Here is a 16555-nt window from a genome sequence, read left to right on the forward strand (position 1 = left end):
ATGGGTATTTATGTTTTTCATCAAAATTATAATATACAAGTGCTCAGTAAATTTGGCGGTTACTTTAATAAACTTAATAATAAATGTATAGAACCAATTAATTATAAAATTGCTAATACTAATCAAACTAGCTGTTTGTTGGCATTAAATATTTATATACTTAATTATGTAACTCAGGAAATAATTGATAATATTGATAATAATAATCATGATCTTATTCATTATAAATTTGATAATTAATTATTATAATTAATGCATCGGAATAAATAAAAATATATATATATATATGTGTATAAATTATCTATTTATTTATTTATTTGTTTGTATAAAAATAATATATAACTTTACATCTTATATATAATTATAAATAAAATACAACCACAATAATGTTAAAAAAAAAAAATAACAAATTATTTACGCCAATATTGAGCGAATTTATGCAATTGTTCAACTAGAGCTGCCATTACGGCGGTGACAGATAGATCTAGAAGATTTTGTACGTAATGAACAGCTTCCTCGTCGCTCAAATCCAAGCGCAATTTATCTTGGACTTTTTTTACGGCTTTGTCGGGCTCTAGGGCAATGTCAGGAACACTCGCGTCAACCATAAGTGAGAATAAGTTGAGTATTAAGTTTGCATGACGACGCAAGTGCAGGAACGCAGTGTAACATTGCTTCCGAAATTCATGGTAATGTTCTGAGCCAACGCCGCCCATTGCCTCGACCATTTCTTTGCTTAATTTCATTGGCGGTGGCAGCGGCTTTGGGTCACGTCCCAAAATGTAACCAAAGTCGATATGAAATAATTTACCTGATAAAATATTTTTTTTAGTAACGAATTATTAAACTGTTTTTTTTTTTTTTTTTATTCAAAAAATTTATATACCTGACGTAGTAAGTAATAAATTATCTAAGTGACGATCGCCGACGCCTAATACGTATGTGATTATACAGTAACCAGCACAACTACGTACATAAGTATCCATAACTTCTGGCGCGATTCCGTACGGTCCAGTTTCGGATGGATGATGCTTGCGGAAAAAACTTAAAATCGATCCTTCACTGGCCAATACCTCGGCTACTGTTATAGATTCGATGAATTGTAAGAAACCATGTCTTGTACTCGTTGCCAAAACCCTTTAAATAATAATTATCATTCAAAAAAAATAATTAATAATAAAATTTCGTGTTATCACTGGCTTTGATATCACGAAATGTTAACTAGCGAATCATTCTACACATCCTATTAAAAGGCAGTTGTCATTGTAGTCTGAACATTCCGTAGCAGGTCTCTACCGATAAATGTACTGATTTAATTTACTGGTTTTTTGTTTCGTCTATGTGAGACTTCAATGAGACACAATAGGCAATGAATTGATGCATTTACAAATTACAGTTGGATACTACAGAGAAAAATAAGCAAAAACCGCGTGATGATAATATCATGCGGAAAAAATTACTCTGATAGCTACACTTTGCTCAGCAAGTTTCTGCAGTGAAGCATTTTCGGCTAACTTAACGACAAGTTTCTAGCAAGCCTTGGCTGAATAATACTTGCATGCAAGTTGATGTAAATTTGCGGCCGTAAACTGAATGTAATTTGACAGAAAAACTGGCCGTCAATTTGAAGTAAAACTTTCAATCAACTTAACGTCATTATCTGATAGTAACATTTGAAGTCAAATTGAATTCAAGTTACAGACAATTTACTGTCAACTTAACTGCAACGTTTTTCTCTTCAACTTTTGCTGCTAAATTTAAATTATGTTGGTTCATGTCCATTCTTTATCCATAAATAACTTATAGGTAATTGGACTCAATTTTTCTGTCAAGTTGACTTCAGATTCTGGCCGTAGTTTCGTTAACTTGCGGTTATGGTGGCTATCAGAGTACTCAATCATGATTTTTATCGAATTTTTGGGTTTTTTTTCGATTATTTACTTTTTGACCCTCAATTACAACTTCAGATTCGTGTTCAGTCGGAAGAAATACGCCAGGCAATCGTAGCCTGGCACCCAGCACACACTAGTTTTTTTTTTTTTTTTTTTTTTTGCAGATCTGTATAATAATTACTCACCGATACGGAGTTAATTTTAAATCAAGATTTTCTCGTCTCAATAATTTATCCATCAGTGCAATTGTTTGCAATATTAATTGATCTTGTCTAAGATCATCTCCATATTTAAATATTGCAATGTATTCAGTATTATTTGTTGTGAGAAATGTTAATTTCGATGGCATTAGTGCTGATTTGAAAAGACTTGCTCTGAAAAAAATTTAAATTAAATAGAAAATATATATATTTTTTGAAAGGGGGATAGTCACTGTGACGGATCAAATTTTATTTAATTCAAAGTTTATCCCATTGAAAATATGCGTAAAAATCGCACGTTTCTACTCTGTTGTCTATTGAGAAAATTCCCGAAAATTACTTATTTTTTTCGGCGGTCACAGTGGCTCTCCTTTAAATAAAATGAATACTTACTTATCGGGAATAATTCCTTTGATAGATATCTCAGGATCAAGTGGAAATGGTATTGGTTCAAAGTTTGAAAAATTAATTTTAAAATTTTGATCCTGCTCAGACAATAAAGCTTTTAAACGATCAGTTTTACGTTTTCTGTTTCCACTTTCACGAGCGACAGCTTTTACAAGAGCCACCAATTGATCGATAAATAATTTTTGACGAGCTAAGAAGGCTTTACGTTTTTGCCAGATTACATTACCCTGAGTCAGGGCCATTGAGAACATTTTCATAACCGTCACGTACATTTCACGTACGCGTGTGTCTTGTTTTACTGTTATCGCTGGATCTGGTTGATCTTCACATTCAATTGCTAGATACCAGTACAGATAGTTGGCTAGTGTTGAGTTCTGACACGCGCGTGTTATCAAAAATGATGCCAAATCCATCGGTGACTCTTGACTTGATGATTGGTTGGTTTCTGATTCACTTGACTGAAAAAATTAAAAATTTTTTATTTTACTCGAAATTTATTTAATTTTATTACAAATACAAAATTCTGTACCGTAGACATTGAAGTATTCGACTGCTCAGTCTTATCCATTCTCTCTATTTTTTCACTCTCTCGTACAATTTTTAAATTTGCCGCTTTAATGCTTTCAAAATTTTCATATTTCAATGCCTGGACTAATTGGAGCAAATAGAGCATCAGATCATCATCATTCGCTTGATTTAGTCTCGCGATCGCATATCTTCTGACAGCCGGATGAGTGAAAGCTGGACCGAGTAATTCCAATGCGTCTTCTGGATCTGGAGGACTCCAGCTGGCTAACATCTCCAACGCCTGACGTTCTTCCCCTGCTACTTTCCAATTTACACATTTTACAAATTTAGTCAACGCTTTTTTTTGGGTTGATAAATAATATCGGAACTTCCAAATTAAATCTTGTTCTTCAGTGGTCAATGCCGTTGTTGGCGGGTATCCTTTAAAACAAAAGTTAATTAGTTAATTAAAGTTACAAAAATAAAATATTAAATTTAAATCTTACCTAAAATAGTATTCAACGCATCACGTACACTGGAAGTTGGTTTAACTTCTCTTGTATTACCGCCACTGCGTAAACTACGTGCTAATTTATGATGTTTAGCTTCAACTAAATTTTCAGCTAAAATTTCATAATCCGGTATCGTTACGACATCTGGTTGGGCGCGATGCTGAACAACTTCGTCCCCATCTTTTTCATAGTAAACAATCGAATATAGGAATCCGTCCATGGTAACTTCAGGAAACTCAACTGTCAGATACAAATAATTTGATTCACGTTTCTCACGTTCATTAATAACTTCTATTTCACGAAAGGCCAATCGATCGAGCCAATCAACACGTGGCATCTGTCCATTCCGACGTTTCTTAGCCAATTTAGCGAGACGCTGCATTTGCTCTTTACCAGCGTCGCGGGCTTTGCCCTGAGTTGTCGTTGGTAGTGATCCATCTGCTTCTACATTCGGCCAAACACGCAAATCCAGCATTCCCTGACGAAATACTCCGTGTTTACCGAACAGTGATATCGTGGTACCACCTACGGCTATCTGACGACCTGGTCCAGCGCAATCGTATATCGTTATTGCTAATTGTGCGTCTCGTGGTAAATCCGAGTATGATATTGGTAAAGTTATCCATTGATTCCAGCTTTTTTTGGTAAAAAAATAATTTAAATATTTGTAAATTATCGAAATAAAAAAAAAAAATATTTTAATATGCAACGATTTTAAAACGGACTAAAAGTATAAAATAAACTCTCTGAGCCTCACGATGATTTAAAACCGCATACAGATTTTGAACTTCTTACAGATATTTCTGAAAATTTATGATTTTGAATTTTTAATGGCTATGAAAATACTTGTAAGATTTAAAACGAAAATCGTGCGGCGCATGCAACAGATATTTGATGCATTAATAGTTCAACTATCAATTTTATTGCACTGCAAATGATATGAACCGATGTGTAAGTTTTCTCATTAAAAGCTCCTCTCTACACTTCTTACAGATATATATTGAATGCATCGTAAGTTTTTCGTTTTAAATCTTGCAAGTATTTTCGCAGCTATTAAAAATTCACAATCAAATTTTCAGGAGTATCTGTAAGAAGTTTGGAATCTGTATGTGGTTCTCAATCTTCGTGAGGCTTAGAGAAATTATTTAATACTCTTTAGTCCGTTTTAAAAACGTAGTATATTAAAAATTTTTTTTTATTTCGATAATTATTTTCTGCTTTTTAGGACTGTGTCTGAAATTTTGAAATCGATTTTAAACATCAAGAGAAAACAATGACAGAGACATACAACAAATTTCAGGTTTATTTCAGTTTCTTTTCACTTAATCATGTCTGAAATAGAAAATCGTTATACTTACCTATCAATAATATATCAAACTGTATTTAACTGTTTTTTTTTTTTTTTTTTTTTTTCTGAAAAATGGAATTAAGAAGCAAGCAAAAATCATTTTTTGTAAGATTTATACTTAAAAATATTGAAACAAATTAAAGCCAGATCCTTTTTAGTTAAAAATTTTAAATACGTGGCTCTATTCATGGAGGTCCTAGTCGTCGGATTCTTTTCATCTCCTTCATTGCATCTTCATTACACGGTGTTTGTTTATCTGTCATCCAGTTGTGAGCTACATTCAATATAACTCATCCAGAAGTTTTAAATTGATTATAAACATTTGTACTGAACAGACAAACAAACGAATACAAATTTTTGAGCGGATGTCTATTACACAGATCCCAAATATTTAGATTCCCATTACACATCCGCATTATGGGGATCTGTGTAATAAACATCCAGCTCCAATTTTTTTTTCTTCTTCTTTCACTTCTTCCTCGTCTTCTTTTTTTCCATTCTCTTGCATTGTCATCTAATTCAGAACTACATTCCAAACTTCAAGTCTAGCTCATCGGGACGATAGTTTAAAATCAATTACAAAATTCTACCCGAGCAGACATACATGAAAGCAAGTTAATGAAATCCTGGTAAAATAATATTAGGAACTTACTTCCAGCGTACGGGAAAATGTTTATATGCAGTATGTACTGGTAATGCAAGTGGACGACCGCCACCCCAAATTTGTAATGATGCTGCTAAGTCACCTTTTCCACCACCAGCACCATACAGCCCGGAGAATTTAATCATCGGATCTAATAATAATTTGTCATATTCTGGACGTTGTCTCACTCCTTCTAATGTTCCTCTATTATAGAAATAAAGAATAAATTAATTTCATTAATTATTTTGTCATGATCATTTTAAAAATTAATATTATCACATTAAGTACAAAAATAAATTTTCATACTTGACATAAATTTTAAATTACTTCAGATTATTTTATATAATCAAATAAAATCATTATCATTTTTTATTCTCTGAAAGATATACGATTACATATCTAAATATAGCACATAAATATAATCCATTCCACGTCATTAAAAATATATAAAAAAATGCTAATAACCTCTTAAATAATCCACGCAATTTTATGTGATAATTATTAATTAACAGAAAATTGATTAATTAATTTAATAATAACTTACATTTTTATTTGTATTCTTGTATCTAAAGATGAACTATAAACATATGAAAATTTATCACTTATATCATCCATTATTGCAGAAGTTATTAATTATTGTAATAGATATTTATATTTAAATTAATTATTTGTGTCAACACTTTATTATTGATAATAACAAAACATCTGTCATAGTCAGCTGTTACTTAAACACTACTATGGAGTATGGAATCTTCATGAACACTACAATGTTATTTATTTTGATGGCTAAATTTATTCTCTGATAATAATAAAATGAAAAATAAATTATTTTAAGTACTGTCAATAATTTACCATACGCAGGTAATTGTAATTTAAATTGTAAATAGAATTTAAGTACAGAGCTAAAAATATTTTATTTGAAACATCAACAATGATAGTTTTACATTTTTTAAATTATTTATTTAATAACAAATTTGAATTTATTAAAAAATGGCGGGAGTGGGGATAGAAGCGGGAAACTCTTTAAGCTGCAGCTCAACAGCAGTCATGTCGCGACTCTTAAACTGTAAAGACGTTTTAAAATCTACGTCTTTTTTATTCTCATATATTTTATTATGTATATAAATTTATGTAATTTTATTGATCAAGTGTAATGTGTCCTTGTTTTTAAATTAAAAAATGTTTGTAAATTTATTAAAATAATAAAATAATGTGAGTGTGAAAAGTAGTGGAGAAAATAGCAGCGATTCAGTTTTTAAGATGCGAAAAAATTTATGCGCCATGTTTGTGACTTTTTATGTTAATTAAAGTGGTGAGATTATGAAATTAAATTAAATGAATAAATTAATTAAGTTTAAAGTGTAAAAAGTGTTGAATTGGATTACTGCAGTTGACTCTGGAGCCGGTCGTTGAGTCAGCCATTTTGTAAATTTTTCCGCGGCAAAATTTAAATTTTATTAAAAATTAAAATTATTCATTATCAAATTAATAATCTATAACTTTATTTAAACCGTGCAAGTACAGCGTTGCAGTAGCACGATTTATACGCAAAACTCTTTCGTGTTTTTTTTTTTTTTTTTTTTTTTAATATTTTAAATATTTCTATCATTTTCTGCCGGTATTTTATTTTGATTTACAATTTTTAATTTTTCTCCTATTTCAAATAATTTATATTTCAAATATTTAGATTTACCGCGCAAGTAGTAATAATAATTAATAAATTATTGATGACAATAAATTTCGAGTATACTTTTTAGTCTGATTAATATAATTATTGATACAAATAAATTTTAATAAAATTATTAAATTTCAATTTGAAATTTCGCGCCAAGATGGCGCTACTGCGTCACTGTATTCAACGTTCAACTTTTTACTAAAGTGGAGGGGTCGAGAATTGCAAAGTCGATTGCTTTGTATCAGCTAGCGGTCTAATAGCGTCAGTCAGTATCATCGACAACGGCAGCCGTAATCCAGATCCTTCTTTACGTTTAAATAGAATCACAGTATTGTAGTTGATTCGCGGAATCATCCATAAAATTTATTATTCATAGTAATTGTTTAATTAAAATGTACAGTTTTCGTAAAATATAAATTGTGTAAAGTGTCTGTGGTGTCGTTAAATGTTGAGTGTTCAGTGCTAGTGTAAAGTGTTGCGAGTTGCTGATGCTGATAGCTTCCAAGTTCCTGAGCCTAATCATCTGGCATCGTCTGGTGGGAAATAGCAGTTAAGTGACGTTTTTTTAGCTGCAATACACTTGGAGCAATTTAAATCAAATCTCCAAGTGTATTAGGACACCCTTCTGCATATTATTTCCCCACCAAGGTTTGTTCAAACACTTGCGTGTTTTTTTTCTTTTTTTAATATTTTTTTATCATATTCTACCACCATTTTGTTTTTGTATGATTTTTAATTTTTCTTCAATTTCTTATAATTTATTTTTCAAATATACGCTACCGCTCCTCGCAGCGCATTTTTAAATGCACCCTATAAGTGCAATTTTGAAATTTATCATTTTGATAAAATCCAAAAATGAGACTTCGGCTAACTTTAATATCATGGAAAAGTTAGAAATTTAGTTTGTAATTTGTGAAAAAATTTCTATAGTGTTTGTGGTTTTTTGTGTTAATTAAAGTAGTGAGAGTGTGCAATTATATTAAATTAATAAACTTTAAAGTGTGAAAAGTGTTAAATTGTATTACTGCAGCGGGATCTGAAGCCTTTTGGTGAATAAGCCATTTTCTATATTTTTCGGCGGCAAAATTTAAATTTGATTAAAAATTCAAATTATTTATTACCAAATTAATAATTTATAACAATGTCTTATAAATAATTAAAAATTTTTTTATAAAAATTTAATTTCTACCTATTTATAAGTTTTCAAATTTACGCGCGCTTCGAAAAACACTCGCGCCGATGCGGCTAAACAAATAACTACAATTTTGAACTTGCGTATTTTTATTTAATGTTATCATTATAATAACAATAGTGTTTATTGTTATTTTTCGAATAAAATACGACCAAACAATCACGGAATTACGTGTATGATATATATTTGTTGTAACACTTAATAAGGAAATGTATATACATTGTTTTTAAAAGTGTGGGCGGTTTTTTAAATACCCGAATCCCCTCATCACTCAATAGAAATGACTCCAAGTCATTAGTTTTAAAAGCGTGCAACGTGTTATTAGTTTGTTCTGTTTTTTCAATTACTTATAATTGATATTTAACGTAATCACCATGTAAGTATATTTATTATTTGAAAACTAATGTTAATAATTAATTAATTAATTAATTAGTTAATTTTTTTCTCGAGTATAATTATTAATTTTTTAAGTAATTTTTTTCATAGGGTTCAGCAAATTTTATTATTATTATTATTAATATTAAATCGTTCGTTTTGTGATGATTATTATGAATTATTGGGTTTAAAACGAACAGCGAATGAAAAAGAAATAAGACAAGCATTTAAAAAAATTGCTGTTAATTTACATCCTGATAAAAATCCTGTATGTATTCAAAAAAATTTCTTTTATTCGACAGTAATTTTATAAAATTTATTTATTTATTATTGTTGCATAAATTTAGGATGATCCAGAAGCTCATCCAAAATTTTTAAAATATACGACAGCATATGAAGTTCTAAAAGATCCAGAATTGCGTAAAAAATATGACTTGTACGGAGAAGAAGGTCTCAATAATGATCAATTTGGTCGACAAAATTATCACTCTTGGAGCTATTACCAAGATAATTTTGGAATTTACGACGACGATCCTCAAGTGGTCACGCTCAATACCAATGATTATGGTAAAGATAAAAAACGAAAACAAAACAATTAAATCTATTTCTATTTTTATCGTTAATGACTTTTGGTATCATTAACTCTAAATGAGAAATTACTTTAAGTATGTAAAAAATGATAAGGTTTTTTATTTTTAATTGACACATTTTTTTTTAATTTTAAAGATGACAATGTTGTAAATAGTGAAAAAATATGGATGATTAATTTTTATTCGCCAATGTGTAGTCATTGTCATCATTTAGCGCCTGATTGGCGACGAATTGCCAAAGATTTTGAAGGTATTGTACGTGTTGGTGCTGTTAATTGTGAAGATGATTGGCGATTATGTCGTCGTCTTAATATACAGGCATATCCAACATTATTATATTATCCTAAAGTAATTATTTATATATTTTATTGGTTGTTTTGTTTGTCGGATGTTATGAATAGTACATTGTGTAACAAGGAATGAAACAAAATAGTTTTGAACCAGGGTGGCTGCTCGTGTCATAGGCGAGGGCTGACAACACCCGTAGTCTGAAATCGTGTTTCATCTTGAGTTACACATTATATTTTTCATGATTTCCTGCATTAAAACATGAAGTTTCAGTATCAGCAGTCAGTCAGAAACAAGTTAATTTAAAACCAATGACGTGATCAATTATTACTATTTGCATTAATTATGATTTGCAATTCATAACTAAACAGAAAGTCTAAATACTATTTATTATTTACAAAAAATTTCATGAAATTTAATCACAGTCAGAACTGTCATTTACGTAAATAAAATTAATGGTCTGAAATTACTATTAAATAAATGACAAGTATCAGAGTTTAAATTGCAAATGCTTTTAGTCAGCTGGTAGAAAAATTTTCACCATATCTACACCAAAAGTTTGAATTCCTACCCTGTTTGAAGAGAAGAAATTCATTCTTTTTTTTTAATGAGAAAACATAAAAAAAATTAACGCATTTCATTCTTCCCACAAACAGAGGCACAAATTTAAACTTTCAGGTACAGGTCAAGTGAAAAATTGTATCCGCACCACAGAAGAACCTACACTGAGAGAACAATTTATTTGAGCCAAATAAGATTTGTTTGAGGCAAAAAAAAATCCCATATTTGAATGGACCCAATCAATACTTATTTGAGACAGAGATATGGTTCATTTGAATGAAACATTGATTTGTTTGTAGTTAACAAATCCTTATTTGAAATTTTTTTTCCAAGATTTGTTAACTATAAACAAATATATATTTGAATGAAATAAATGATTTTGTTCAGTCAAATAAATCTATTTATTTAGCTCAAATAAATTGTTCTCTCAGTGTAGGACGTCCCAATCCGCGTGTTTGTCAACATACAAGTTGTACTGTCCTACTTTCTTTCCTGGGTGTGTAATGTACTATTATCTTTTCCCAAGGGAAGAAACAAATTTGTTTTTGCCATCTGACTGAAGGCATTCATAATTTACGCATTTGCCAACATACATTTGCGGCATTCGACTGACTGTAGGGACACTGAAGCTTGAAATTTTTGATCCTGGTATTACGAAAAATTATATAATTTTTTTAAAAATTCAAATAGAATTCTCATCATGGTACGAGATATACTAGTAAAAAAACTTATGAAAAAATATCAGAATTTATAATGGAACATCTTGATGTTAGCATTGAAAAAATAACATCAACTAAATGGAAAAAATTAATTAAATTATTAGATGAAAATAATAATGATCATTATAATAATGATAAACCATTACTAGTATTTACATGTGGAAAGGAACGTAATTGTTTTGAGAATGAGGAGCAATTAAAAATAACTGCCATGTTTGTAAGTTTTTTTTTTTTTTATTAAAAAATTTTAATTCTTTTAAATAAACAATAAATTTATTTTGTTTGCAGGATAATATTATTGATACAGGTATTTTCGAATGTAGTAAAAATAGTTGTAACAAATTATTAGAAACAACTGGCGCAGTATTTATAAATAACATTAAAAATAATGATAAAAAACATTTTATCTTATTTAATGATTTAAATAATATTGATGAATTTGTTCATGATATTTTGGATGAGTTACCAGAGCCACAGGATATAAGTAATGATTATTTTAATGTAAGAAAATTTATTATTATAAATATTATCACGGTTGTAAGATAAAATTATTTATTTTTAATACTAGAGTATTCACTTCCGGGATTTTTTTTCTCGTAAACTGATAACTGGAGACTTCCTGTTGATTTTTAAAAATTATCTCACACTTGTTTTACGTAAAATCAAATGTAATTTTAAATTTTGTTATAATTTCTCTTTTTTTTTTTTTTAGGATATCAAAAAAAATTTAGAAAAAAATGATAATGAGAATGGATGGTTGGTGTGTTTTTACATTGGCCATGCAACAGACTTAGATTTGCAATTGAAAAAATTACCGAGTATAATAACCGACGTTAATTTAGGAAAAGTCAATTGCGGTAAATATAGTTCACTATGCAGTAATTTAAATATAAATAGATATCCAATGTGGGGAGTTATAAAACCTGGTGGTGCTTTTGAATTAAGTCATGGTAAAAGTACAATAAATGATGTCGCCAAGTTTGCTGAAAATAGTATTAAAGCACAAAATGTTGCGGCATTAAGTGCTGATAAAATAATTTCAATACTTAAAAGACAAAACGGTAAATATTTTTATTTTATTAATATACAGTAAAAAAATTTTGTTAAAATTAACATAAAACTGTGTGGTAAAACAGCATTTTACACAAATGTTTATACTGTTTAAATATAATTCATTTATGTAAAAAAATAACAAAAAAATGATAACATTCTCTGTTACCGGTTCTGGAATGTTTACACTTTCAAATATTATCTTGCATGTAATACACGTTGCGTTGATTTAACATTTATATTTGCATTTTGATACTTATACAAATGTATGTATATATAAGCTTAATAATTCTCTAGTAGCATTCTTAAGGAAGTCTTATGTAAATCTGTATCCAGTCATCAGCAAATCGGCATCATCAGTCTTGAACAAGTCTGAGGCAAGATACTTCCGTAAGATGCGTTAAGTAAATTTGTTAAGATGCAGTTGCTCAGACTTGCTGCAGAATTGCTTAAGATACCTGGACATGATCACCCTTTCTTCGTTACTTCTTGAGCCGTCTATTCAGCATTAGTCTAGTAAATTCAGTGGCGCTCACTAAATATTCGATATATTTTTATCGAGTGATAATATTTTTGATTTGTAACACTTTAAATTTCAATGAGGACCACTGGGTCAGCTATATAGGTACTGAGTGTTGAACTTGGAGTGATTCGGAGAAAAAGAAACCCGATATCTTAAGCAATTCTGCAGCAACTCTGACCTAACATTGATATATAGTAGACATATTGGTTGAGAATTGCTGCAGACTGTTTCTACAGATTTCCGTAAGTCTTTAAGAAGAATCTTAAGCAAGACTTGATGAAATCTTCGGCAAATATACTTTTGAAATACATCTTCTTCAAGTCTTGTTTAAATTTACTGTAAGAAACATGCTGAAGACATTCTTCAAATACTTAACTAGCAGTGTTACGTGTCTACTCATAACATCTCTATACTCGAGGTAAATATAACTGCTCATTTACTTCCTTACTCAGCCTCAACTGTACCCAAATATATTTTAACTCAGTCACAAAGAATTTTCATTTTATCGATAGGCTAAAATACATCAGTAGAGTTGTTACTGAATAAAGATATAACTGAGTAGAGTTAAAAAATATGAATAGAGTAACGGCTGAGTAAAGAAGTAAATGTATAGAGATAACTATTTTCCTTGCATAGAGATGTTGTGAGTAGACATGTAACACTGCGAAGAACTTGCTTAAAATAATGCTACTAGAGAAGTAACTGCGGTAAATTCAACACATTCTTTGTGTTACTTTAATGAATTAACACTCACTCTATGTTAAACTTACATTTTAAAAGTGTTAATTAACACTTGTTTGGACAGTAACACTGTAAATGTTAATTTTGTTTCAATCAACAATTTTTTGTGTTAAAAATCAACTAACCAAACAGCACAAGACCATATCTTAAATTAATACACAAAAATGTTAAGTATTCAACATCAAATTTTCAACGCAAATTTTTTTCTCTACACAAATTCGGAAAATTTTTTACTGCTTAGAATTTTTAACAAATTATTAATTAAATTAACATATTATTAGGAAAGGAAGTTTGGTTCTTAGATTGGTACGCACCATGGTGTCCACCATGCATGCAATTTTTACCAGAATTACGTAAAGCGTCAATGCAATTCAAAAAATCAGTTGTACAATTCGGTACAATAGACTGCACAGTACACGCTGATATTTGTAGACGATACAATATTCGTTCATATCCAACGGCAATGTTAATAAATGGGACGACAACAACTCAATTTACTAATCAGAAAACAGCTGCTGGTATTATTGAATTTTTGAATGAAGTTGTTAATCCTACAGGTTATTATTTTATTTGTTAATTGGCAAAATCACTTAATTTTTTAAATAATTTTTAAAACAATTTTTTTTATTTCAGTGATTAAATTAAATAAAGACAATTATTATAAGACAGTTGGTAGAAAAGATGATACTACATTATGGGTAATCGATTATTTTGCACCCTGGTGCGGACCATGTCAGCAGTTGGCTCCCGAGTGGACGATTGTTGCTAAAAATTTGCATTTATTAGATAATGTTAAGGTTGCGAGTGTTGACTGTGACGCTAATGGAGACTTGTGTCGCGAGTTGGGTGTACGCAGCTATCCTACTATTAGACTTTATCCATTTGGGAGTGTTGGGTTAAATCAAGTTGCGTAAGTGATGATTTTTTTTTTTAAATAATTAAATTATATAACAGAATGTACTATAAAAAAAATGTATATATTTTTACAGACTTTTTAATGGTCAACGAGATTCCACAGCATTGATGCAATGGATAACGAACTTTTTTCCAACGAAAATAAAAAATTTTGACGAAGAGAAATTACGTAAAAATATATTTAACAAAAAGAGCAAAAGTAAAAATAAAAAAGATTATTGGCTGATTGATTACTACGCGCCTTGGTGTGGGCACTGTCAGAAATTGGAGCCGCAGTTTGCTATTGCCGCCCAATTGTTGAAAAATAATTCAATCGGGTTTGGTAAATTTAATTGCGACACATTTGGCTCTGAGTGTAACCAACTGGGTATTCAAGCTTACCCAACTCTCATGCTCTACACTCCTGAAAATAAACGTAGTGGTATTGAAATTACCTCTCAAAACGCTCAGGATATTAAAAACAATATTTTGAATCTGATAAACAAAAATTCTAAACTACACGATGAATTGTAATAGCATTTTATACATTATGTGGAATCGGTATTATCCTTAGTGGATCCGAATTACGGTATTTACATGGGCCTGAAGATTGGAACGATTTTCGGGGCGAAAATAAAACAATGAAATGAAAAGTAAAAAATCTACTGGATCTAGATTTTTGAAATGTTTCACATAAATACTAGTATGCCAGCCGATAATTACAGCCACTCCCCAACTATCCTTTAAGTCAGCTTTAAACAGTCAAATTATATACCCTCCTAACACAGTTTGCTTAGCAAAACTTTACAGAAGTTTCCTTGAATTTTTCGTCAAATGTCCATCAAGTTCGAGCTTTTCCGTTTTTGACGAAGAATTCAAGGAAACTTTTACTAGGGTTTTTTTCAAGAAAAAATGTTACCTCTAAGTTAAGGAAAAATTAACCGCAAATTTTTCTGTCCAACTTTTGCTGTCGATTTTCAAATTACTGTCAGTTTCAAGTTAAAGTGGCTATCAGGGTAAATTTTTTTAAAATTTTTGTTGCGCGAAAAACGTTCCGATCTTCATGTATTTACCGTAAATTACGGTATTGGCAAGAATAAGAATAAAATACGGTACTCTACGATAAATTACGGTAGTTTCGGCAAATTTCGGTATTTTCCGTATTGTGGTATTTTATCGTCAATGTGTGGTAACATTGTGGCACTTCGCCGTCAACGTGTAAATTACTGTAAAATTAGGGCATTTTATCATAAAGTGAAGTCTTGTACTGTGTTAGGATTAAAATGCCACAAATTACCGTAAAATGTGTCAAATTTTCCGTAGAACAACAGTATTTTACTGCAAAATACGGTTCTTTACGGTAAAATCCCATAATTTACCGTAATTTGGATCCGCTAGGGATACTTGATGTCACTAGAAGTATACAATAGGTTATGTAATTAATGCACGAAGAAAAACGCAGTTAAATGTCTAAAGTCAGGGTTAGGCAGTTAGAGAAATCAAAATAATTGACTTTATTATTATTAAAACAATTTTATACTTCATGAAACTGAGTCCTATGATTAGTACTATTCACTCAATAAGACGTAACTCAATGAAAAAAAAGTCATCTTCGATGTTATGTCGTATCAATTAATAGAGATATGTAAGGTTATAAAATTCAGCTGACGTTGCCTTGATCTATACATGCGTGTACTGACTAATTAAATGTGCATGTGAAGTCTAGAGATTTTGGTAATGTCAATAAAGTAGTTAAATTCAAAGTAACGTCATGAGAGAAAAATAATAGAGTAGTTATTGAATTGAATTGTTGAGTAGGGATATACTCCGCCCGTTTCACTAAAATTTAGTGGTTTAATATAAAAATGAGTGTGTAAATATACATTAAATCACACTTTTGACCAATCAGAAAGGATTGTATTTTAATATAAAATTTCACGAGGCTGACTTTAGCCAATAAGCGGCGCATTCTTCGGCATGAGTTACATGAAATTATTTTTCACTATACCTGCACTGAAAGTTTAAATTCCTGCCTTGTTTAGATGGGGAAGAGGATCGAGCTTTTTTTTTTTATGAAAAAACAAAATGATAAAAATTAGCGCATGCGCCATTTTTCCCACAAACAGAAGCAAAAATTTAAACTTTCAGGTACAGATCTGGTGAAAATTCGTATACACAGACGGAGGAAAGTAGGACACATGTTTGAGGCAATTATACAGCCGATTTGGAACATTCTACTTTCCTTCTTCAGTGTGTATTATACTAATTTTTTTATTTCTAATCAAAATGTAAATAATATAATTTTCATTGATTTAAATATGAATTTGAATTAAAAATACTCAAAATTATATATACTTTTTTTTATTTCGTCCCAATACATATCCAATTGTTTTTACGAAACAGTCTTACAAATTCAATATTTTCCAAAATGTTTATT

At 30.1% G+C, this 16555-nt stretch overlaps 2 protein-coding genes and 1 long non-coding RNA gene across 3 annotated transcripts; 2 read left to right on the forward strand and 1 right to left on the reverse strand.

Annotated features, from left to right (window-relative positions):
- Positions 1-328: 328 nt before the first annotated feature.
- Positions 329-6257, reverse strand: LOC103579842 (phosphatidylinositol 3-kinase catalytic subunit type 3). Its single transcript, XM_053739764.1, has 8 exons — positions 6055-6257; positions 5520-5714; positions 3514-4154; positions 3030-3448; positions 2486-2958; positions 2078-2266; positions 887-1137; positions 329-811 (listed from the first exon to the last, which is right to left on the reverse strand). Exons 1-8 carry the CDS (start codon positions 6123-6125, stop codon positions 411-413), a joined length of 2640 nt encoding a protein of 879 aa, XP_053595739.1. The 5' UTR covers positions 6126-6257; the 3' UTR covers positions 329-410.
- LOC128667955 (uncharacterized) lies at positions 4089-5590 on the forward strand. Its single transcript, XR_008403840.1, has 3 exons — positions 4089-4163; positions 4745-4819; positions 5526-5590. It is a non-coding gene; the product is annotated as an uncharacterized LOC128667955 (long non-coding RNA).
- A 2213-nt stretch (positions 6258-8470) lies between the features above and the next one.
- Positions 8471-16468, forward strand: LOC103579843 (dnaJ homolog subfamily C member 10). The gene is made up of 10 exons (XM_014439385.2): positions 8471-8753; positions 8864-9020; positions 9100-9319; positions 9479-9690; positions 10882-11127; positions 11199-11411; positions 11623-11971; positions 13506-13781; positions 13858-14134; positions 14214-16468. Coding segments are annotated over exons 1-10 (2391 nt in total). The 5' UTR covers positions 8471-8751; the 3' UTR covers positions 14653-16468.
- Positions 16469-16555: the final 87 nt, after the last annotated feature.

The sequence above is a fragment of the Microplitis demolitor genome, chromosome 6 (assembly GCF_026212275.2).
Source record: "Microplitis demolitor isolate Queensland-Clemson2020A chromosome 6, iyMicDemo2.1a, whole genome shotgun sequence".
Lineage (NCBI taxonomy): Eukaryota > Metazoa > Arthropoda > Insecta > Hymenoptera > Braconidae > Microplitis > Microplitis demolitor.